The sequence below is a fragment of the Electrona antarctica genome (assembly GCF_951216825.1).
Source record: "Electrona antarctica genome assembly, chromosome: 12".
Classification (NCBI taxonomy): domain Eukaryota; kingdom Metazoa; phylum Chordata; class Actinopteri; order Myctophiformes; family Myctophidae; genus Electrona; species Electrona antarctica.
Genome location: NC_136793.1, coordinates 18,898,078 through 18,924,177, shown reverse-complemented (window position 1 = coordinate 18,924,177; position 26,100 = coordinate 18,898,078). Strand labels below are relative to the sequence as shown.

Sequence of the window (26,100 nt, the reverse complement as noted above, 5' to 3'; positions counted from 1 at the left end):
ACAACAGTACCACAGACGAAAAGTCTGTCCAAATTTCATTCTGACCCCTCCACGAAAAGGCCTCGTTGTCCTGAACCCTTATCTATCATTTATACATTATGGATCAATAGTGTGGACTTAGACTGTTATTCGTCTGTGGCATTCATGATTGGTCAATGTACAGTATGGTCCAAAGGACTCCAGACAAGCAAAAATGTATGATTAACAGCAATCAATTTGTAAGGTGAAACAAATATTGAGTTATCCACAGGCTGCAGGTTGCTGCAGAAATCAACAATAGTGCCATTGAGAATATCTTCTTTTTTACCCAAAACCCAGCAGTCCATTCCAACCCTGAGAACGTCTCAGTAATAGTAGCATTCATCCTGAGTGTCCACCAAAAAGGAGACCGGGTGCTCTCCAGGTCACAGCCCCTCATCCTCAAGTGCAATGTTCTCATCCTCTTCACCTCCATCTGCTAGAAGCTGCTTGTATTTTCTTTTGAAAAAGCCAAACTAGAAAATGAAAAGATAATATTCAGGTACACAGCTCTGGATAAAGAAAATTCCAGGTGCACAGCTGTGTGCTGTGGAGATGCAGTAGTGTTGCTGTACAGTTGGAGGCCATCGATATTGTCCTTTTCTTTTTGCTGAGGTTTGCGTGATCTGCGCAAAAGGACAGTTAACCCATTTTGGGCGGGAACCCCTTTTGGTGTTTTAAACATTATGTTATAATTTAGCTATTGAAAAATAGCAGATCTACAAGCTCATAGCGCGCCACCGAGTGGCGCGCTACGAGCTTGTAGGTCTGCTATTTTTGAAAAATCGTGAAAATATTATTTCAGAAAACTGGAGGATTTAGAAGGATTTTTTAAAGTTTTGAGGTCAGGCCTAAATGGGTCAAATGATAAGGGACAATATCGGTGGCACCCAACTGTACATGATGGAATGAGTGGGATTCATCCCGAACACAATCTCATGCAATGCCTTTCCTATGGAAACCTATCCAATCCGATCCTATCCTAACCTGACCTTTCCTATTAGAGATGCACAGAATGGGAAACTTTTGGCCAAAACCGAATACCGAATTTAGGAAACAGTTGGCCGAAAAGCGAATACTGAATAGCCGAATATGATTAATATTATATATCTTTTTTTTTTAAACTTTGTTGTAGATAATGGCACAAGACATGATTACATTTTGATCACATCATCACAACAAATAAAACAGTATTTTACAAAAGGTAACCTCGGTTTTGGCTCTAAAATCAACCGAACCCCGCCGAATATACAATGTTTGCCACTATCTGGCCGAATAGTTTCGGTGTCATCCCTATTTCCTATCATATCCCGTCCTGTCTTTAATAAAGTTATTATTGACTTGAATCACTTACTTTGTATACATTATTTGCAGTGCCGGATTTATAGGAGTTGAGGCCCCTGGGCTAGAGTAATTTTTGAGGCCAACCGGGCCCTTAGGCCACGTGGCAGGTTTGTTTTGGCCGAAAAAGTCTGGGGGGAGCGGCAAAATCACCCTAATAAAACTAAATATACAATAACTAAACACAAATCTCACTTGAATTGGATTGCAATTTCATCATTTAAAAAAAAGGCCCAGTGGTAAATCAGGCCCTGATTATTTGAAAGGGAAGTCTAGACTCAACATTCCGCTGTGTGCAAACATCACAGGTCTGAGGCTTGGTTCTCTTGTTTCTAGCAGGTTGCTCATGCTAACAAGCACTGATTGGACAACTCTTCACTGCAGCGACAACATATGTGAATTCTCTAAATATACAGTATATGTATACTCTGACCTCCTTAGCATACAGACACTCACTCACCTTCCACAGTAGTCCAACAGACAGGGCTAGCAACAGCAGCCCTCCAATTACGCTTCCCACTATCACCCCAACCGGGACGTCTGCTGTTTCTCCAGGTTTATTGATCAGGAGCACCACCTGTGGGGCAAGGGAGTGGAGGTCACACACAGCGGCTTATGCGGTTCTTCTGCATGTATGCCATTTCAAACCACTACTGTGTACATGGTTTGGTGAGGAAATGAGGGAATAAACAGGAAGTAAAATTGGCTGGAGGGTGCTTTCAGTATGCTATCATTGCGACATTAGGTCGCATTTACTATGAAAACCTGCATTTCCGTGTGTCACGGTCACGCTTCCATATATGGGCACGCCTTGTGACATCACACCTCCATATATGGTCACGCCTCGTGACATCACACCTCGTATCATCACGCCTCCATATATGGTTACACCTCATGACATCACACCTCCATATATGGAGCTGACCTGTTCTGACATTCTATATGTTGATCCTTCCCCACCCGTCCTTCCTCTTCGATGTCTCCCTTTTGACTGATACCTATCCATTCAAACTCTAGACGGGCTCGCCCCTAAGTTATTAGTGCAGCTATCCCCGGCAGCCGACTAAAACTAGAGTTCTCAACAGGCCCGAAACTTAAAGGGGAATAACCCCCATTTTCAACATTTTACTATGTCATTAATATCACATCTTAATCACATCTTGATGACATCATCAAGATGTGTTTCACCATGTTAATGATTTTTTTCAGACCTACAGTTCTAGGAAACACAGATTGGGGGGACTTTTGTATTATTTCCACACAACAGCTCTAAGGTATATTAATGACATAGTAAAATGTTGAAAATGAGTGGAATGCCCCTTTAACCCATTTAGGCCTGACGTCGAAATTTATAAAATGTCTTCTAAATCCTGACAGTTTTCTGTCAGGATTTGCGCCACATTTTCACGATTTTTCAAAAATAGCAGACCTACAAGCTCGTAGTGCACCACTCGGTGGCGCACTATGAGCTTGTAGATCTGCTATTTTTCAATAGCTAAATTATAACATAATGTTGAGGGCCCTACCTGGGCCCTCATCAAACCCTCTACACTCAAGACATTGCCCCCACTGCCACGCTTAGATCTCCATATATGGAGCTGATCTGTTTGATCTGCTGATCAAACCCTGTACACTCAAGACACGCTCCATATATTATGGCCAGATCTCATCAAACCCTGTACACTACAAAGTTGAGGAACAAAAGGCTAAATATCTTATCTTATGTAAAAATCTTGAATCTTGAGTAGACCACAGCTATCCGAGACTGATAGATAGATAGACTGATCCTCTTTTGAACTTGTTTGTTGTTATGAGAAACACCCAACATTGTCATGCACAGAGATAGATTTACGGTAATATACATTAGAAGTGTAGGAAATGGAAAATATCACACAGTATATTGTCATATGTCTTTTATATCAACAGTAGAGCAAGTGACTGAAAATATGAACTTACCGGTAGCTTCTTAACGCTGATGATAAGTAAATCAGGCTGGGAGCTCTCAATTTCTGCAGCGGAAGCAAGCTTAATGTTCTGAAATGTAGCCTGTGAAAAATACATTATATATATATTATATATACATATACACATATATATAGTGTCACACAAAATATGCTGACAGTACTGAGAATCGTGATGAAAAATTGAGGCTTATTAATGAATATATTTACGGAAGTGAAGGTGCCGCTCCAGATCCTGGTTGTAACGTTGACAAAGTACTCACTCCTTTCTTGGAGGTCTTTGAGAATGCATTTTATGTATTTGCAGTTTGCATTTTTGCAGTCCTGTGAAATAAAGAAATAAGCATTAGAAATAATAGTGCAACTGTAATGTTATATGACCTCATCTATTGTAGTTGGATAATGTAATACATTCAAATCTGCATTGGAGAGTTTTCAAACGTTGTGTACAATGGCGGCCCCAGGTGGCAATGATGGCTAAATGTTTTGATACACTGCACTATGTACTGGTGATATGAGATCGCAGAAGCTCATTGTGGTAAATGTGCTGCATTTTAACCCATTTTGGGCGGGAACCCCTTTTGGTGTTAGCATTATGTTATGCTTTAGCTATTGAAAAATAGCAGATGTGGGGGGCAATGAGCTAACATTATGTTTAGAAGATTAATTTAGATAGATGTTGAGATGTGAAAAAAACCTGCTGTTGATATTTGTATCATAATATGACAGCACTAGTGACTTCAGACCATAGCTTCAGACACAATACAAAGGCCAAATATATATATATATATATATATATATATATATACTGAATGTGTGAGTGACTGACCAGTACTGTAGTGCCTCTGAGGCTCTCTTTAGAAAACGTAGCTGTGTGGGTTTTCACACCAATCTTCAGTGGGTTGATCAGGCTGGAAGCATCGCAGCTTACGGAGCTTCCCTGCGTGATGTGAAGAGAGAGGTCATCACAGTTAATTTACTACATTATTACACTACTGTATGATGTTCAACGTACAACTCAGGGAGGCAAAAATGAATTACGTTTAGTAGTAGTAAATTGTACTGTAGTACTGTATGCTCATCAGTGCTCTGATATTAGTGGGACCACCAAATTAATGGCCAAATATCAATGTATTTGGCCGTGGACCCTCATGTGAAAATATTTTTTATTTTGCCAGGGACCCTTATGTTTCCATAATATATTGATTGAAGAAGAGTTTAAAAAGTTAAAAAATACACAATGTACAAGCTTACAAACGTGTCTCATTGCGTTGCGCTGTGAACTTGTAGATTGGCTCTAGGGTTGTTAAACTGATGTACTATTGACTCATTTTGCTGGGGACCCCCTGGAACCGCTTCAAGGAACCCTGGAGGTCCCCATGCAGACATTGAGAACCACTGTCTTATATATAAAACTGTATAAATTGATACACGTGTGGGCCTGCTATCAGACAAGCTGCGTATCAACCAAGACACTCCTGAGGTTAAACAAAATGTGAAACTCTCTGCAATTTAGTGTAAATGAATACTGAATACTCACTGCTTGTTGGTCAAAATGGGCAACATAGAGCAGTGGGTTACCAGCTTTGGTTGTCATAGGTAGAGCTATGGTCAGATACAGCAGGCTGGCAGGGAATTTACCTGTTGAAATCTGTAAACATATTTCACAGACCATTTCAATAACCCATCTCAACATTTTTATGATGTATAAAAAAGGACAGGGTATTATACAGACACATTCCTTTACTGTACCTTTAAAGAGAAGTTAAACTCTGGACCAATATCGTCTAGCGTTTTCACCATTGTTATCACTTTGTTGGTTTCCTCTGACACGTAGAAATTTATATTTGAATGCCTGACAGTACAAACAAATACAACCATTACAAATTAATGCTGCGATGGATATGCTATCAATCAACAGCTGGAATTCAATAATTATGTTGTTTGATAAAATACTAGACAATATCTATGTAGTAAGAATGCGCTGAATCAGAGGATTGGATCACCTGGACATTACAATCTCTGCATCGTATCGGACAGGAACTGATATGTCCACTTTGTTGTCTGCAGGTCTGTCCTCTTTACCGTCGCTATAAATTAAATAACAGAAGCACAATGTTTCATACTGTATATTGTTTGAAAGGGGAAAAAGGTGTATTTTACGCACAAGGACAAATGTGTGTACCTTTTGGCCTCAAAGTTCACGTGCGCTTGGTTTTGCAATTGGGCAAGATTAAAGTCAAAATTAATCCAAAATTTGACCTACCGATAAGGAAGAAAACATGTAAAACATTTCTGTATGACTTGCAAATGTATACTTCATGGAATAACCACAATCGGTTATCAGAACAACATAGTTGTTCGACAAAGTATAGCATGTCACCAAAACCACAAAATATTGTATTGCATGTGGTTGATATGTACTCCACGTACCTCCTGGTCTTTTCTTAAAGCTGGGTAGCCCACTTGACAAGCAACAACACGTGTCTGCTTTGTAGAGGTGCATTTCACCACTGTACCATCGCTCTGTGAATAGTTCAAGACATGGTTCCAGTCACTCATTCTGACCACTTTATTTACACTCCATTGAAATTTATGTGGAAACTCGTAAATTGTGTTATTCACACCATGGCGTGTGAATATGTACTACGTACATGACACTACAAATGTGGATATTGTAAAAACAATGTACGCTTTATACTAGAGCACAACTGATGATCACACGTGTTTGCGGATGGGAAGCAGGCGAGGAGGGCTATCTCTGTCGCTGCACTAGCTGTTTCTCAAACACTGGGTCAGGACACATTTGTGGGACGTGGACAATTTTTTACGGGTCGCAAGTAAATATCCCTCTGTTTCCTATTTCTTTTTTTATTACAATTGAAGCAGTGGATAGAGAGGCCGCCTAGTAATCAGAAGGTCACCAGGTCAAGACACTTTGTATGTGTCAGGGCCTTGAGTGTATGTGCTAATTAATTCTGGTGGTTTAAATGTAATTAATTTCTGATCAAACAGTGGCCTTGTCAACATCAACATCAACATAATTTGCTCGTAGTCTTAATGTTTTCAACTCACAGGAGAGATGATGGAGGCATAGAAGAGGTTGCTGGAATATGTGGCCAAGACTTGGGTGTTGTAAGCACTCTCTTTTTTGTTTTTGACAACAACCTCAAATGAAAGGCCCTGGTTGTTGAATCTGACCAGGAGGGGAGATGAGCTGAAAAACAAGAGTCCTGATGATTACACTCAGATTCAGGGTTAGGGTTATAACTGAATCTATGGCAAGAACACATTTTAATGATTCCCCATTTATATTGGAATTAATTGATCAACACAACACTTGTCATGCCCACCACACTAGGGTGTGTTTGCTCCATGGTGCTTCCGGCTTGATCGGGCCCTCCAATGATCACCCGTGTTTGCGGATGGGAAGCAGGCGAGGAGGGCTATCTCTGTCGCTGCACTAGCTGCCTGTTTCTCAAACACTGGGTCAGGAGTCAGGACACATTTGTGGGACGTGGAAGTTTTTACGGGTCGCAAGTAAATATCCCTGTTTCCTATTTATTTTTGAGTGGTGCAACCACTCCAACGAACAGCAATGTCCGTGTTCAACTATGTGTGTTTGTGTGTGACTATGTGTGTGACCAGTACCAATGAGTACCAAAAGTGGCGCTGTTGTGCCAGAAACGGAGAGAGAGAGATAGTGCTGCATGTTGCCTGCTAATGAGAGAGAGAGAGAGAGAGAGAGAGAGAGAGACAGAGAGGGGGGGGGGGGGGGGGGGGGGGATTTGCACCACTCAGTTCACACGGGTGTGATTTTTTTATTATAATTATTTCAAAAGATTACCAAAGAAACAAAAACTGTATTTTTTTTTAAACTTCTATTAAAAAAAGAAAATAATTTAAGAAATAGTGAAAATGTTTATAGATCGTCTATTTTCACTAGTCTTGTGCCCTGGAGAGACATCAAATTCCTCTTTTGGGTCTGGAGCTAAAAGGGAACCCCTGCTCTACAGGTCAGTAAGGGTGCCTATTCAGCATTATGAGGAACTGGGACGGACAGTGGGTTCCTTTCCTCCACATGCATTATGTCCTCCCAGTGAAATTCCTCACTGTCAGGTGAAAAGAAGCTGGCTGGCAACTCCATGTGTATCAGAGGAGACATTGAGTTGTCTACTCTACACCCTCCCAAAGACCAACAGTAAGGGTGTGTGTGAGTAAGTGACTATAGTGAGTAGTGACAAGGATCAATGTACAAAGGGGGAATTGGCAATGATTAAAATTGGGAAAATAGAAAACAAAAAGAGGACTTGTGCAATTTAGTTTTTTCCCCACATCTCTTCAACTTTAGATGTTTTTCTTTTCCTAATCTCCCGACCGACTCACCCATTTTATGAGCTTGATTGCTGTATAAAATGCAGTGTTTTATTATTCCATGAAGCCATTTACAATTTAGACAGACTTATAAAGTGGATTAAAATAGAAAATGTTGTAATAGTTATAAGGGTTGGTATGACACTTATTAGAGAGATCAACCATATTGGCAAATTTGCCTTAAACGTCACAGAACTCTTTCCTTTGCTTTGACCAATGTGTTAAAATATGACATAAATATGAAATATTAATACATTGTATAGAAATGCATACTAGTGACCATTTAATCGCACAAACCTTTCTGAGAATACATTTCTGCTCTTTACACCTGCACTCGGGTGGTGCAACCCCTAGACCCCACCACGGAGTCCAGGGGTTTGAATCTGCGGTGCATGCGGTTTGGACAAGCGTCTATAAGAACACAATTGGCCCGTGTTCAGAAGAGGGAAGCCGAGTGGAGAGGGTTATCTTTGTCGCTTTGCAAATTCCTACGGGCTGGGGAAGCGCCTCTCAGTGGGTTTTAAAGGCTCATGGACCTTCCCTCTGAACATGCACACAGAGTGGTATAGAGTAGACTCTCTTTCTTGCCAACTGCCATGAGACTATATACAACACATAAGAACTTTTCTCCCTCAATGCTTATGTTTGCCCTGGTCTTGATGTGATTATGTCCATCTGTGTCTGATGTGTTTCTGTCTGTCTGGTTGATAATAAAGTACATCTCATCTCTCATTAAAACCGGGAATGCATCTTTGTCATGATACTTTGGCTATTCAAAAATAGCAGATATACAAGCTCATAGTGCGTTGTAGAGGCCCCCGCCCAGGGACGGTTTCAACGGCAGGCTGGCAGCCAGGGTGTTCTTGCTGTTGGTGGTTTCATTGTGAACAAGTAGCCTAAGAAGCATACCCTTACCTACATGGCAGGTTAAGCAGCATTCCAATGCCTGAACTGAGGCGAATATATATTCAGGTCCAATTCCTCATGGGGGCCGAGATCCCTGGTCCAATTCCTCATGGGGGCCCTGGCCCCCCGGCCCCCACAGACTCTACGTCACTGCCCCCGCCCCACATTAACAAAATGTCCTTGCTGAAAATAGCTGATCTACTGTATAAGGCATCATGTTTTGACGTGTTGCAATCTTGTCCGGCTCTTGGCTATTTTCTGAATAGGCTAGGCTTCAAGTGGTTAAGTGGTTAATAGCTCACTCACCTGGAGACCTTTGGTACATTCTTCGCATTCAGCACTAGATCACTCACACACACCTCATCAGAAACACAGTCTTTAGAAAAGGGAACCTGGAAGAGTTATGGAAAGGCTTATTCCATTTTGACATATTCACATTGTATTTTTATATATATATCCCTAATATTAATTCAGTCATTGTTCTCCAATTATTATTATTTATTTACTCCAGTTACTCCACTGGGAGCACTGCAGAACTCTTTTTGAAACATGCCAAAGAAAACATCCATGATTGACCATTCAATTTCATTAATTTTATTCTCCCTTTTATGTCATGATACGGTCACAAAAAGACTTTTGAATGTCTGATCATCTTGGTGGTAATTGAATAAACTCAGTATGCTGATTCAGTTTTTCTATTTTAATTAGACCATGCCATGGTTCCATGCAGATCTAAATAAAATAAGACATGCTACCTCACACTTACAAAGAATTCCCATGCACTGGGAGAGAACACATCCAGGACAGGGTTTGCGTTTGGATTCTGTAGGGCGACGTCTACCCTCAAACTGAGAGAGTTGACAAAGTCTGGAGCCTCCTGTTGAAAAGATGACAGATGGGCATGAAGAGTAAGAGTTAATTTCATGTGATTTACAGCCTGTAAAAGGGCTTAAAAAGTAAAATACTTTGTACCACTTTGAAGTGGTATATACCAAACATGTACAGGACCTTTGTATAACACTGTACTGTACTGTATGTGTCCTCCACATTATCAAAATCACACCTGTGTGAAGTGAGGGGCGCTAATATAATAAAGTCTAACTCATGTTGATATGGTGATGTAATTTTGATGTAAAACAAACGGTGCCAACACAAACATTAAATTATCTTTATTGTTAATGGCATTTAATGTTTGTGTTAGGGACAAGATGACGTAAATTTTCCCTTCATTGTCAATGGCGTTTTTAAAACAAACATTGAACTAAAAACAAACATTAACCTGTATATAGGAGGGGCTAGCGTAGTAGCGCCCCTCAAAAATGTCAAAAGAAAATATAAAAATCACACCCGTGTGAAGTGAGGGGTGCTCTTATCATCGTACATCATCATGACGTAAAATAGACACTATGCCTATTTACTCAGACACTATGACGTAGAATTCTCCATTCATTGTCAATCATTGTTAATGTTTGTTCCCTGTAAGACCCAGCGATGCTTCTCGGTAACATTTTTATTTTAATTAATCACTTAATTCTTTTTTTTTTTTTCTATTCTTTTTTCACCTAAACATCATCATTGATGTTCATTGTTTAGTCTTGCAATGCCATTGGTCATGATATTTGCATATAAATACCCCCCACAGAGGCACAAATTTACACAACTTCAAAATCTCTGGACTCAGTGCAATTTCTAATCAAAATTGACCTATGACCTTTAATCTTTAACCCTGATAAAAGTAACTAAAATGCATGTAATACATATATTTGTGTGATCATTAGAATGTCTAGAACATGTATTATGTATTATTGTGAAAGATATCCACCGAATGTAAATTATTAATTTATTATTATTATTTTAATAATTATTATAAATTTGCATAAAATGTTCATTAAACTTTTTTTTTTTTTTTTTTTTACATATTTTTTTAACATAAGTCCTAGTAGTACAAAGTAGTAGTAAGGTTGAAATCTATTTTTTGCAAGTAGAAATGTATCCGGGTCTTACAGGGTTAAGACGAAGTTTGTGGACGGTAACCAAAAGCTGGATATAGGAGCCCCTCAAAAAGAAAAAAGACAAAGAAATAATCCACAGATCCTGTACCTGAACAAAGACTTCGTAGTCTTGACACAAAGGCATGGATGATATTTGTATGTTTCCAGATAGGAGACGATCATTGTTTGTACTGAACGACCCGCGAGACGTCACACGGGAAGACTGCAAGTCAGCATCCAGAGTCAAGTTATAAGATAGATCTGAAAGAAGGAGAGATGGATTCTGTCACAGCTTACCTAAAATTGAAAACAAGCCAACACATTTATAGATGGAATTCAGAAGGTTTACCAATAGGTCCAACAGGGTTCTTGGGCTTGAATGTGGCACTGAAACAGATGTTGGCGCTGAAACAGAAAAGCTTCCGTCCGTTTATCATGCAATTCTTAGTAAGAATGCTGATTTTACTAGGTGTGAACGAGGCTTTGGCAGTGACGACAGCTAGACCACGGGACCTGAAAACACAAACAACATAATTATAGCTTATATGAAGATGGATCTCTCTTAATAATTGTCTCCATGCAGGCCGATGTAAAAGGGTGAAATGGACCCGTGGCTTATTGGTCTGTGGTGTGGGTTGGGAAGAAACCCACCAGTTTGACGTCATATCAATGTGCACCGGACCGCTACTGCCGATTTTTGCACATTTTAGACAGTACTCCTATTTTGTCCTAACATCACGCAAATCGGTACAAATCGGTATCTCTATAGTCATTAAACCAAATGGGTCTTTGGTCTTTTCATATTCCATCCTGATTGGCTAAGATTGCCTTCCAAAGTTCGCAGGAGTGCTCCGTTTTGAACAAAATGCCTCAAATTATGAACACAGCATGCGACTTCCGTGACATTTTGCACACGCATTCCCACTAGGCCAAGAAAGAAATGTCAAATCTGCGTCTTTACCTATAACTGCACCGATCTGCGTAAAAGTTTGAATGCATGCATTGCACGCTCCCTAGAGGCCAAGGCCACCAGGGGGCTGACTTATGTTAAACAGATTTTTTTTAGTGCTTCAGATTTTATCCAACTATCACGAAAATCGGTACACATAACCTTGTCATGTGATCAAGACGGATCTGTCTGGGCGCTCGCTGGCCGAGTAGTCCAGACGCATGCCACATATAGGCTCTGGCCTGACAGCGTGTCGTGTGTTCGAGTCCCGTTCATGATGACATTTGCTGCATGTCTCTCCCCTTCTCTCTCTTCCGCTTTCCTGTCTATCTTCACTTGTAACTATCAATAAAGGCAGAAAAGCCAAAAACAAAAGACGGATCTGTCTGATTTAGCATATTCTATCGTGGTAGGCTAAGATTGACATCAAATGTTTGCAGGTGTTGTGTGCACTGTACATGTGTTTGGTTCCATTTATCTCAGAATGCATGCATACTCACCACAGCTGGACCACTTTACCATGCGCACCAACTGAGATATCAGGGATGGTGTCATCATTCAGATCTCCATAGCTATCAAGCGATCTCCCAAAGTACTGAATATTTGGGTCCAATTTAGAGCCAAGGATCCTCTGGAAAAGACCAAAGGATTATGACCACGGTTAATTTCATAGACATAAGATTTATTACTTCGATTTTGTTATTAGGTTAATGAAGAAATGTATCTTTTGATATTTCAGTTGTATTGTAATTTCATTATTTAATATGAGTTAGTGATGTAGTGGTTTATATTGTTTAAATGTTAGTCTTTGTAAATCCCCTTTTGTGTTAGTGGTCTGATCACATGTTCATGCTGTTAAGTTCAGTTCTCTTCAGTTTGTTTAAGTTGACCTCCTTTGTTTTGGGCCCAAAATGTATTATTTGTTAAAACATTTTTGTTGGAAAAATAAAGAACAAAAAATATATAGGCCTATTCTTTTAAACTAAGAAACCACTTAAATGAGTAGCTCACCCAAACAATTACTTATTTTCTATCAATTACACACCCCATGAAGCCTTGAATTCATATAGATTTTTGAGGGGCACTAGACCCTCCAATGCATGGCTTTCCGAAATTACTTCATGTGGCAGCCAAGTCTATGGACTTTAGTTTGTTTAGAGCATAATTATAAATTCCCCCGTCGCCAGCCAAGTCTATGGACTTTTAATGTTTGTTTAGAGCCTAATTATAAATTCCCCCGTCGCCAGCCAAGTCTATGGACTTTAATGTTTGTTTAGAGTAGTTATGATGTAATGTTTTGCCAGCCAAGCCTATGGTCTTTAATGTTTTTAAGGGTAGTAAATTACAACGCAAGTCTCGTAAGATAGCATCGGGGGGGGGTGATATAAACACTGCCCTCGCTGCGCCCCTCACTTCACATGAGTGTGATTTTTTTTGTCGCATTCAACAACAACACAGGCAACGTTTGTATTCTCGTACCTGTGAAAACTTTTTGTTTAGCATCTTCTTCTCCCCATTGTAGATGTAAATGACACCCCTCTCGCTGTCCTCTAGGGGCGCTCCCACAACCACATCACTGTAGCCATCGAGATCCAGGTCAGACACGGCGGAGATGGCCATCCCAAAGCGGGCGTTCTCGGCTGGGGATGGACCGCTGAGGGAACCCTGCTCGTTCAGTATACCCTTTGAAATTCAGAGAGACGTGTGAACAGTGAAGACCAACCACTGTGCCACGGCTGAATGACTGTAGCTGAGTGGGAAGAGAGGCCGTCGGGAAATGGGAAGGTAGCTGCTTCGGCATGTCGAATGAGTCGAAGTGTCGATGAGCAAGACACTTAACCCTTAACAGCCCCCCTCCCCAGGCTCCCACCCATGCGCTCATCCAAGCCATCTGGGCAGCCATCAGCTGGTTGAAGATGCAATTTGACCACAAAATAATCCCATTCCCTGTCCACTGAAAAACATGTTGTCATTCATGTCGTGTTACTGTCATCTTTAACCTTTATCAGCATCCACATCATCATCATTATCATCATCATCATAACCAAGAATGACGTCCTTAATTTCAACATCATGAAGGGTGAGTACTTTGCTCACGAAAGCCGTATTCCAAGATATGCAGTGACATGGGCCTCATGTTTACCTTGGTGACAGAGAAGAGGTAGACCTTGCCCTGCTCTTTCTTCAGCTCACTCATGAACATGGGTGCCCCTACCAACAGGAGGTCTGACACCCCATCTCTGTCCACATCCAGGGCACACAAGACACTGCCGAAGTAGGCCCCGATCTAGAACAAGAAAAGATTGAACACTCTTCGATTCCGATATCATTCAAATTATCGATGCTGCGATATATGAAGGGCTTTACTTTCAAACTTTTTTGTAATAAAAAGGTGTTAGCGTGATTGTGTTATCTCTTCAAATCATGGTCTGAATGAATGTTTGTATCAGCAGTTGGTATCTGATAATGGAGATTGTAACAAAATTCCTGATCTATTAAATTAATAATCGCTATATATTAATCTAATGTGGGTGGTTCTCTCATCTATTCAACGAGATAATCATGTAAAAGCAGCACAATCCAACTAGTCAACATTATGTTGACTGTTAACACAGATCGCCCCGGAACGAAGTTCACCGTCCTTTCAATTAAGCGCCCAGGACGAAGTTTTATCAAAAAGACGGAGGTTATTGATATCAAAGCCGATCGCATCGCTCCACAGCCTGGGAGCGCCTGTTGCGCAACACTCGACGTTGCGTAACAGTGGGACGTCATCGGAAATGTTCCCCCCCTGTTTTGCCGACGAGACCGGAAATCTTAAAACCTTAATAACTCTTGATGTAAATCATCCCGTCCAATTCTAAGAAAAGATCATGTCTTAGACGGCCCACCGCGGTCCTGTCGCTAGTCGCGATAGATTTCATCATACCTCCCGTTGTTGTCGATCGGCTCTAGAGTGTTTTGGCTACATTTATGCGGGATAACATCCGGTCCGTTGGTAAAAGTGCTCCGCTACTATAAATTGCCAGGCGATTATTTAATGGATTAAATAACCCCGGGCAATGAGAGTGTTTTAACTGTTTGAGTTTGTTAAGGATTTTCTTTTGGCAGCCTTATTTAAGAAAGCTCATTCATACCTGTTTCCCTCTCGCTGAATCTATGATGGTTGATTTTTTCTGGGAATTGACAGTATAGATGATCACTTGCCCAGAGTGGTTGGAGCGAGGGGCACCAGCCACAAAATACTCTGTGGATCCCTCACTCAGAGTGGTCACAGCGTAACCTGGGAATTCCACACAAAACAGCCATTAGCTATTAGCATTGGTTTATTGTAACATAAATTCAAACTTTGGACAAACTACAGAAAGAACTGCCAGTTTTATTCTTGCTGAGTTAAAAAATAATACATCTTTTTTACGACAGTTATTAGTGTATCTAAATTGTCGAATGGTAGACTGTGTTTTCAAAATGATCTCACTGAAATGTCCAGAGAGACTATTACGGACTATTACAGTTTGCTTTAGTGATAAAGCAAACCGTAATAGAAACACATTTTACAATTGCAAAGAACATTTTAAAACTTGTGTTCAAATGCCATATACTGTAATATGCTTGCACCAACACCCATCAAACATATTAGCTAAGAGTGAAATATTCCTCCAATTCAATTAAAGAAAGATGAATAAAGCCAGTGATGGGGTGAATTACTTAACACGTAACACAGGGGTATTGAGACAAAAATAGGCCGGTCCCTCACTGCTCATAGGAGAAAACATTCGTTGAGCTCCTAGAGTCAGTATTAGTATTAGTCACTGGATTACCAAGATTGTAAAACTGCTGTTCCTGTATGTTGTCATTAGGGTTGTCCCGATCCGATAACGTGATCGGAAATCAGGGCTGATCACGTCTTTTTCAAATGATCGGAATCGGATCGGGAGCAAATAACGTGCATGATCGGGACATCCCTAGTATCAATATTATGGATATTGTGATATGACCTAAGTGTTCAAAATAACGGTATCGGCAGATACTCAAAATCAAATGTGATCGAACACGTGATCGGGACATCAATAGTTGTCATATTAACAAACCCCTAGTTTAAAGTTTTAGTATACTACAGAGGGAGCCTTTCAGAAAATGCTAGAGGGTGGCAAAAGATAAAAGTGACTTTTTCTGAGATAAAAAGTGACCACTTCAAATAAACTAGCAAACACAATTGTGAACTTTTTATTTTATTTTATGTATGCCTATGTTAAAAATAGTGACAGCAGGTTGAATGTGGTTAATCAATGTATGGTTGCGAACAAGAAACACAAGTCTATAGAATGTGCTCTCTTGTCTTTAACTTTGTCTTTTACTGTTCTGATTATTTCTTGATGTTTTCTTTTTTTACCATGTACTGGGCAGTGATGTACATTAATGCCCGATACAGTAAGCTTCTGTGGAGAACATTTCACTGTATATAATCTATCTACTGTAGTAGCATTTTGATGATCGGAATTTTGTAATGTTTATTAACACTGTATTATGGTCGGCCCCTGCCCACGCAGTGGTTTGTGGTATTCCATGCTGGTATGCACTATGCAGACATACTTATATAATAGTATTTGAGGCAAATTGTGAAAAGGGTACTATTCTAACTTCTAAGCCTACAGTACATTGTTCTGTTTTTCTATCTACCAGACTCTGTATTAAGGAGAGAGACTACTGAACTAATCCTTAGACGAATCATTAAATACAGTTGGAAGAGTTTGTTTTCCCCGCTCATGGGCGTGGCTTTCGTTGTACGATGTATTATGCACGCCTCTGATTCTGATTCTGAGATTCTGTGCTGCTGGGCCAGTGGGCCTTTTAATACCAAGAGCTAACAAACCACATACTGTTTGTTCAAATAACATTCTCAAATGTTGAGAAAGAAAGAATACCAATCGTTACCCAGTAATGAGCTGTGGTTTCTGTCTTGCAGGGTTCCTTCGAAGGCAGAGAATGGGAAAATGTCTGCTTTGGATCCGGTGTGGTGGACGACTGTGCCGCTCCAGGCATATGCTCCCACTGCCCCCAGCATCATTACATTCTACCAGAACAAAAGGAAAAGGTCACCCAACAGACAAGTTTCTTACTTAAGTCAGGGTAAATGGTGCATCAGGGTCACAACAATCTACGGTATAGGTGCATAATATTTGGGGCTGTATTCAAAGTGGTTGCTCAATTCATGGTGTTCCTACAATAGTTGCATAAAAACAAACAACTGATTAAGAGGATGGAAGATGAGAGGTAGTGTATGATATCAAGTGAAATTATTCATAACTTTACATCTGGGAAAAACTGAATCCATTCTCTTTGGATCAAATAGTATCTCAGCAAGGCAGATAGATGGCTTCTTCATTAGAGTGGGTGACAATATTATCACACAAAAAGATGAAATTACCTACCTAGGTTCCATCCTGGAGGCAAATATTTCCGGTGATAAAATGGCCACCAACGTAATCAAAAAAGTCAACCAAAGAACAAGATTCCTATACAGGATCTCCTCACTGGTCAACAAAAACACCTTGGAGACCCTAACAGGAGCCCTCGTAAAAGGTTTCTGCGAATATGCATGCACCTCTTGGTACCACAGCACCTCAAAGGCCCTTAAAACAAGGCTCCAGACTTCCCAAAACAAACTGGTCAGGCTACTACTTGGCCTCACTCCCTGAACGCACCCCCACTTTGACAGGCTGGAATGGCTTAGATTTGACGAGTACAGCATCTTGCAGTGGGTCTAGTCCACAAGATTCGCTACACCACCAAGATACCTATGTAACTGTCTAAATACTTCCTTAATGTCAACGAAGTTCACACCCACAACACCAGAGGGAGTTCAACAAACCATGTTCAACCAAGATTCGCACAAACAAGGGTCTAAATTCTTTTCGCTCCTATATGCCACCAAAATGTGGAACGCCCTACCAACAGCCATTAAAGACATGCAAATCCCTTGACTCCTTCAAAACCGCTCTCAAAGGGCACCTACTTACGGCTGCAATTCGAAACTGGCCCCCGTAAAATCTGAATACCCCCGTCCCCTTTTCCCCTTACTGTAATGTTTCCTTTCCCATTTTACCTCCTTACATGATTTCCTGTTTTTTTTATATAGAAGTGTATATTTGTACGTCTCTAAATGTTCTGATGAATTGAAAATGGTGGACCCTGTTGTAAACAAGTGTAATGCTTTATCAGTGTGTCTTCCACAGTAAAAGTATTTGTATTGAGTTGTGCTTTCAAGGGGACATGTACCCATTCTGCAAACTGTTAATAAATACTTCAATCAATCAATCAAAGCCTCAAAATAATTCTGAGGGCGATTAAAGATGGTATGCACACAGCCTCACGGCATCATGTTGATCTATGTGGAACTGGTGCAATGACCCAAACCATGATCCCTAAAGCGAAGACAGGCATAACTGTTCCACGTGTAAATCCCTGTAAAACATGAAGTAGAATACAAGGCCTTGTACTGACCTGCTTTGTACTGACCTGTTTACTGGAGTAATGTGCACTGAATCCGACCTGGGACATCTCCATTTGGAAGTTTTCACCCCCTTTCCCAGTGCCTTGTGGGGAAAAGAGTACAATGTCAGAAGGAACTCAAACTAGAAGGAGAGAAGAAGGAGATTAAATATCTCAGCCAATAGGAGACAACATTTGGAGAAAGAAATAATTAATATATAGAGTAGAATAGAAAGGCTTTTTGAAATAATTATGTGTACAATACCCTCTATGTTGAAGATCCGGCTTCCCAAAGCTCCAGCAATTGTGGAGAGCGCAGCCTCCTCTGACACATTAAAGAAGAACTTTTGCGAGGGTATGCTGGCGATGGACTTGATTTCCGCAATCAGACTGTCGGTGTCAATATTGTTTCTAATATAGTAACCCAGGACCTAAAAACGAACACACAAGAAAAGACAATAGTTGATATATTCAAAGTGATCTTCATAATATCTCACTTGCTTAAATTCTTTTGGTAACCTATGCCAGTAGATTTCTAGAAGGTTTTATTGATCCTCATCATACAGCCACTCTTAGGACACTTTAAATGTTGTTATGCACAATATGCAGGTGTTGTTCCTGAAAGCCTAAGAATCTTATTGACCGACAAGTGACCATTAGAGCCTGTGCTGCTACTTACACTGTAAATGGGGGGGGGGGGGGGGGTTGACATTTTGGCCTGGGGGTTGATGGCAGTAGTTTCCAAATGGTTAACAGTTATGTACCCCCTGAGACACTCTCTACATCCTAAAAAGTACCCCCAGCACCACGGACAGCTCACTATGTTTATTCTTTATTATTGTGTGTGTGTGTGTGTGTGTGTATGTGTATGTGTATGTGTATGTGTATGTGTATGTGTATGTGTATGTGTATGTGTATGTGTATGTGTATGTGTATGTGTATGTGTATGTGTATGTGTATGTGTATGCGTGTGTGCGTGTGTGCGTGTGTGTGAGTGTGTGTTTGTGTGTGTTCGGTTTTCACCTAATGGAATGTGAATAGACCCAGCTTACTATTGAGAATTACCTCTCTTCTCTCTCTGTCTGTGAGCACATGGTGAACACCCAATACATTTACCCCAATTTTGAGTATAAATCTCGTACATCCATAATTGGACATGACAGTGTGTGTGTGCATACTTTGTATACTGAGGATAAGGGCAAATGACAATGAGAGCATATGGGAGGAAGTGAGAGAATACTTCCATCACAATAAATGAATCATTGTCTGCAGCGAATATAACGAAAAGAGGAATATAATATTTTGCTGATTCAAGGTTACAATCGTGGCTTTTGCATGGCAGCACCCCTCACTCAACATGCCTTCCTGTTAAGGTTGCCACAGAAGCCATATTGTTTTCCCTTGTATGGTTGGGGGAGAGGAATGCTTTTAACTGCAGGCACGCCAACAGTGTGGGTTTGAGGCTCACGAGCCACCTAGCCGCTAGACGAGTGTACCGTCCAAATTGGCAAGCTGTGGTGGACAGAATCATGTATCACCTGAAGTGCTCCCTTACCCCCATTTCAGCCATTTACGACCTGAGTCCTCCCAACCATACTGGGGAAAACAATATTGTGCCACGTTGTGGAGATTTCCCACTAACTAAACGAATTAACTCCTACTAATATACAAATAGCCTACTTTAAATGTCTTATCTGCTTTAAATAACTTAATTGCCATTGTCAACCAGTAGGTGCCCTACTTGACACACCTAGCACAAGTACACAGACATTACATAATCCATATATATATATATATATATATATATATATATATATATATATATATATATATATATTGGCAGTCCCCATGTACCCCTGGGGACTGCCAATATTTTTGGTGGTAGAGGAAAGGTCATGGAATCACTCACATATTTCAGGTTCATTCTCTGGGGAGCATGTGCTCAACTAGTTTCATGGAAATCTTCTCATTAGACTATGAGATAGCTTATATGGAAGTGGAAATTATGGCCTATGGGTGGCACTAAGAAAGGCCACCAAAATCACTAGGGGACATCCTCCTGGGAGCAGGAAGGCGCACAACCACTTTCATGGCAATCCATCCAGATCAGGAACAAAGTCGGATGGACTGATCCACCGACCAACCGACAGACTTATAACATCATTATCATAACCAGTCAGTGTAGTAAATACTTACAGCAATTCCGAAACGGGTAATTCCTAGTTTTTCACATTCTTCAATGACCTTGTCCCTGATGTCAGCGTCATGGGATTCCCCATCAGTGACAACGACCATCACCTTGGCAGCGCCTGTACGACCGCCCATAGATGAATCGAAGCCCCACTGACTGAGAGAAAATGCAATATTAAAGTTAATATTATATTTTTGCTATCCATAATTTATCTTTATCACCAAAAACGTTAATATGTTAAAAACACAAACAATAAATCTAACTTTGATGTTTTGCAATAAATATAATTCTGGTGTCATACTCAAACCCAGACAGCTTCAGGGTTTCTCATATTATTATAATCTAATAATGGACCCATACTACTTCCAAATAATATATCAATATCATTAATAATCATTAATAAGGCTTAAATATCTACTACAATACCAACCTGGCATACTGGATTGCATGGAAGGTATTAGTTAATTGTCCATGCATCTGTGTTAATCTGGAGGCTGCAGCGACCACTTCATCTTTGGTTTTGTATTGACTGAGGTAGAATTCAATCTTTGGATCAACTGCATATTGAATGACGCTGACCTGGATATAATAAATGTCATGATAAATATCACAAACAGTTAAATCACTCAAAAATAAGTTTACCCAGTTTACTCAGTCAGCCAGTCAGTCAATCCGTCCGTCCGTCCGTCCGTCCGTTCATTCATTCATTCATTCATTTATCCATCCTTCCATTTATTTATTTATGAACTTTCTATTAGAGATACAGTAGTTGAAGATCCTGGCACATACTTGGGTGCTTTGTGGCCCAATGTCCAGTGCCGGTATTAGTTTCATGAGGAATGCGTTCATGGGAGACCACGGATAAATGCTGTTGGACCCATCCAACACAATCACTATGTCCATAGGACCTCCACAACCTTGAAACAAAATGTGAGTAACATACACATTATTATTATAATAATAATGAAAATTGTTACAAAACATATTTGAGGGCTATCTCTACTAGATAGCCCTCAAATGTGTTTCCATCATACCCTGCACCAAAATAATGTTATTGTGTAAAGACAGGTTTAGACAGTTTCTGTGGGTGAAATCAGTACCCCCAATTAACTATTTATATTGCCACCTTATTTACAATCTGGGAACCCAGTGGCAAAAAATGAAAAACAGTGCCCTCTGCTGTTTGTTTCCTTTGCAGCTCAGAATCTGTTCTTGAGAGATTACCTTATTAATAGCTCCATTAAGTCAATATCCTAATGTTGAGCAGAATCAGCATGCTGTATAATAAGCTAACATGCATGTATGATGGAGAGAGGATATTCTTACTCTGGACAGCGGGAGAGAAAGCAGGTTGAGGTCTGAAGAGGGGGTCGATTCCTGCACACACCCCTGGGTAGTAGTCCTGGGTGCCACACTGTTGTGCCCAAAGAGGACCACATACCTGGAAAGAGAACCACACTTTAGAGTGTTAGTGTTCATTTAACTCTAAAGGTCTGTACACACCGGAATAATACCATCTGAAAATACGTCAGCAAATATTTCACATCAAACTATTAAATTGGCGATGCCTCATTCATATACATTCATACAGGTTAATGCTTTATTGTGAGGTGATTTTTTTTTTGCATTGATGAGCATATGTACTCATGACACAAACAGCAGTTTATGTGAATTTATTTCACAAAATAAATGCTTCCAGTGTGTACGGGTCTAAGAGTGTACAGATTAAACCAGATGGTCCCGTAAAGGTCCATTTGGTTCCATTTGTACACTTGGATAATCAAGTTGTAACACTGAGGATTTTATTGTGCAAATCTTACTATTATGAACATGACGTTACATTTGTTTTTCTTCATTGTGTTTCATCTGTTGATGAAAGTGTTTTTCACTCACTCACTCACTCACTCACTCACTCACTCACTCACTCACTCACTCACTCACTCACTCACTCACTCACTCACTCACTCACTCAGTACACTAGACTTACCATTAAACCGTTAATTGTGGGCATCCGGGTGAGAGTCAAACCCAGACTCATGTTAATGTTGATGTTTCTCACATCTGGGATACTAATAGAGTCTGTAAGGACAATGACAATGCTGTTGAATGTACTGTGGTTGCTCTATTGCAATGAACTGTGTTTATTAAAGGCCAGACTGCACCAATGCAACTAGTCACAACTCCTTGCAACAAAACAGTTTTAACTTAAGCCCAGTACACACCAATGCAACTCCTTGCAAGTTCCATTGGGGATAATGGTTGCAATTTACAAGTAGTTGCAAGTTGCATTGCATGTTATACATGCAACATTATTAAACTATTAAGAAAACACAGAGAGGAGTGCGTCTTTCTGACAGAGGAGTAAAAATCCAAACTAGCTGCTCTTTGGTGCTCTTTGGAACAAACAAGACTTATAAAGGAAACCTATCATATTAGATTGAAAACTGACTAGAAGGTGACGTTATGCACACCCACACATATACACAAGTATGAATTCTATAAAAACCAATCATGAAAAAACAAGGATAGGAAGTGACATAATAGGCGAGCAGGTGAAATAATAATAGAAATTTGAAAATAACCCATGAGGACAATTCCCCAAATCATATCTATAGACACCATGAATAGGAGATTAAATACCACATGGAAATCTGGAAAGAGATTGTATATATTTATTGTGGTATGTGGTCTGCTATTCATGGTGTGTGCATATGCAGGTTGTTTCCTTACACAGTCTTGTTTGTTCCGCATTTTGAGTTTAGTCACCCTGATGAAGGCTTTAGCCGCAAGCCCGTAAAGCGTTTTTAACTTTTACCAGACAGTAGCCAATTTACGTCAAAGGCTTTTTCATATTGTCCACAAGAGTTACTACTGTATAGATAACTCATTTGTTTTAGTCATAGACTAGTATCTGTTGTTCTGTTCAACATAAAACAGTAAATTAAGCTGCTACAGACAGTAGGTGTAACATTCAAGGCTATCACACAATTTAGAAAGAAGGAAGTAATTAACTTTTACGTCCTTTCTTCTAAATTGTCCGTATTTTTGTTCAGCACCCGTAGAATCTTTTGAGATGTGCATGCTTCACTTTTGGATTCTGTATCTATCACATAATGGCATTCCTTGTTTCGTGTCATTGTCAGTTCACTTTAGAGAGTAATGAAAAACAACGTTAATGAATCAAAATATAAACAAAGCTAGTACACAATACAAATCCTCAGTGTTAATTAGAGTCTACAAATGGAACCACATGGAGGATACCATCTCAGATTTAAATTAACCCACAAAATCAGGATTTTACAGTGTGACAGTGTTTCAACATTTGGGAACATCTGAAGTCATCCGTTTCTACGAATTCCTCTACTAATGTTTGAAGGAGAGGGTCAGAGGAGACTTACCCTGAAGATTGAGTTTGTCACAGCTGCTTACTGGTCCTAAGACAGGACACTTATAAACATCCCCTTTTCTGTTTTGACGGAAACCACTCCAAGGGGCACCAACCAACAGCCTATAGAAAGTACAACCATATACATTATCTCTATGAGTACATCCAGTCAAGTACATCTAGTAGATGCTTGTTAACCACATGAACCTAGCATCCTTATTCTGGGCATGTCATAGTAGGCGAACATTCTGTGATTATTGGCGAGCATTCTGTGAAAATTGGAGAAAGATAGTAATCGTGTAGATGAGCTATTTTCCACAAAAGGGACCTAGTACAGTATAGACCCCTGTCAATTAAGTTATGTTGCAAATAATTGGTGAATAAGGAATAGTTATTCATCAGGCCTTGCCTGCATGTATTGTCTTAACATTTTGAAAGGTTATTTGAGGCGAAGCGTTCAAAGATTTAGCAAGCCACAAGCAGAGAGGGGGGGGTAATGGCCATAACCTACCACAGTATCTAAACTTAGAACAGCAGGAAGACCAAATACAACCACCACAGTTGTAATATGTTGTGTCAGTTATATCGTATTAACATACTCTACCATACAGATTCGTCGGGGGGCGGGGGGACAATTTGTTTCGACACTGTAATAAAATGTAATTGCATTGAGCTGGTATGATTAACAGGCCATTTTGACCACTGTACTTGTTACTGACATGCAAGCACTATGAAAGGACATTCCCACTGAATGTAATCATGGCTTCTTTCATCAAACTGTGATTTGGCGGATGATCATACCATTTGCCCTGATGATTTGTCACTTGTTGGACAGTGTAGCCAAACTCTTCACCTGGTGGTCCTGTGAAGATCTTGGCATCGGCAGTGCCCACGTTGAAAGACTGAGAGTAGCAGATCCTGTCAACTGGAGAGAATTGACTGCATAAGCTCAGACACTGTATTCACTGTATTCACTGTATTCACTGTATTCACTATATTCATTGTTAATCAATCAAAAAGTTGCCAGGACTAAATAAATATTATGTTATTAATTCATTTTGTTAAAATTCAATACAAATATCATTCTCCACAAGAGAGCAACGATGCACCTCGACTTCCCCTTTGAGTCAATGGGATTTTTTTTCTGAATCATCTTGCCGACGGCCACATCAATCTGAGTCAACATGGAGAGTAGACAACATACCAAATTATCCTCACATAAAATAGGCCTATAAGCCCTCTATCAAGTCCTATAGTTTGCATGAAGAGCTGTCTTTTGAGGTTGTGTGTCTCTAGACACGATCTAAAAGTCACAAAGACAGTAATGATGAACAGTTTCAGGGCATGGAATTTAGCCCTCTTATCTGTGTTGTATCCACAAGTCCATGCATGTCAAGCTCAGCTGCAAATTAACTGTGCTCTGCAGTCAGAGGAATGTGTTGTGGATGGTTACTTGACCAAGGAGACCTTGCATTGGCACCACTTCCTGTCCTGTCATGCCATTACCTGGCAGTATCATCAGGGTGTGGCATAATAAATGGTAGGGTTTTGTCTCTGAAACTGTGCAATGAAATGCATAATACCCTCAGACAGATAGGCCTACTACTGTTTCTTATTGCAAGCCTCTCTCTCTACATGTAGCCTACTGTAACACATCTTGCGGTTTGTGGCCATACTGTAACATGCAGTAAGAGTTCCAATAGCCTAAATAAATGGTAGTTAATTCAATTAGGCTAAAATCAAATTAATTAGAATATAGTGTCTGAGGTGTGAAATGTTTAAGACAAATTAAGAGCATAAAAGAACTGTAGCCTACATTGCTAGTACATTTCTAGCAATGTAAAAATACATATTTCTTTATAGATATATTTCCATCTTTCCACTTCATTGCGTAAAAAGGTAAACCTACCTATAGGGAGTTTTCGTATAGGCCTATGCACATGTCAAAATCGATCAAATGTAAGGCCTATAAATGATAATCTTGATCCAACGCTAAGGCGATACGATCGAGGTGCAAGTGCAACGAGAAATTGCCATTATGTGAAGAATTAGCAGGCTATGACTATAACGTAAACGACACGAGCAATAGCCTCCCTAAGCCAATGAACATATTGTGTATCAGCGTCCGCATAACTGAAACACATAGGCTATAGCTTTAAGACTGCAAATGTTTTGGAACATTATCTTGAAGTCTCAAGTTGAGAGAACATGACAACATCAATTAAAATAGTCCGTTCATGGCGCATGGGCTACTCGACCGGGGGAAACTTTGAAAAATTGCGCATACTGTAGTAGCTTAGACTATACTGTAACATTCTTTGTTCAAAGATGAATACTTACGTATGAAGAAAAAGATAACGAACATATTCCCCACGACGTGTTCCATTCTTGCGTTATTCCATGTGTGCGTGATTGATTGATAAAAGTCGCTGCACTTGTTCCAAGCGCCCCACTCCAGGTTGTGTAGCCTACTGTGTGACAGTGTTGAGTGA

At 40.1% G+C, this 26,100-nt stretch overlaps 1 protein-coding gene across 1 annotated transcript; it reads right to left on the bottom strand.

Moving 5' to 3' along the window:
* Positions 1-153: 153 nt before the first annotated feature.
* On the bottom strand, positions 154-26,100 carry itga2.2 (integrin, alpha 2 (CD49B, alpha 2 subunit of VLA-2 receptor), tandem duplicate 2). The gene is made up of 30 exons (XM_079516151.1): positions 25,949-26,100; positions 24,410-24,533; positions 23,622-23,731; positions 22,211-22,302; positions 21,550-21,664; positions 21,013-21,140; positions 20,654-20,802; positions 20,229-20,379; positions 18,298-18,463; positions 18,060-18,136; positions 16,476-16,614; positions 14,678-14,823; positions 13,684-13,827; positions 13,020-13,223; positions 12,041-12,171; positions 10,941-11,104; positions 10,701-10,852; positions 9,367-9,477; positions 8,907-8,992; positions 6,396-6,537; positions 5,754-5,846; positions 5,506-5,582; positions 5,327-5,410; positions 5,073-5,175; positions 4,861-4,971; positions 4,150-4,260; positions 3,531-3,644; positions 3,316-3,405; positions 1,820-1,936; positions 154-494 (listed from the first exon to the last, which is right to left on the bottom strand). The coding sequence occupies exons 1-30, from the start codon at positions 25,992-25,994 to the stop codon at positions 405-407; spliced, it is 3,567 nt and encodes a 1,188-aa protein (XP_079372277.1). The 5' UTR covers positions 25,995-26,100; the 3' UTR covers positions 154-404.

Excerpts from the sequence above, each read along its gene's own strand:
- itga2.2 (XM_079516151.1), bottom strand. The coding sequence starts at position 25,994 with ATGGAACACGTCGTGGGGAATATGTTCGTTATCTTTTTCTTCATAC. Across the intron at positions 13,828-14,677 it reads ATTCAGCGAGAGGGAAACAG|ATCGGGGCCTACTTCGGCAG; the intron begins GTATGAATGAGC and ends TTCTTGTTCTAG. Across the intron at positions 13,224-13,683 it reads ACCTCTTCTCTGTCACCAAG|GGTATACTGAACGAGCAGGG; the intron begins GTAAACATGAGG and ends TGAATTTCAAAG.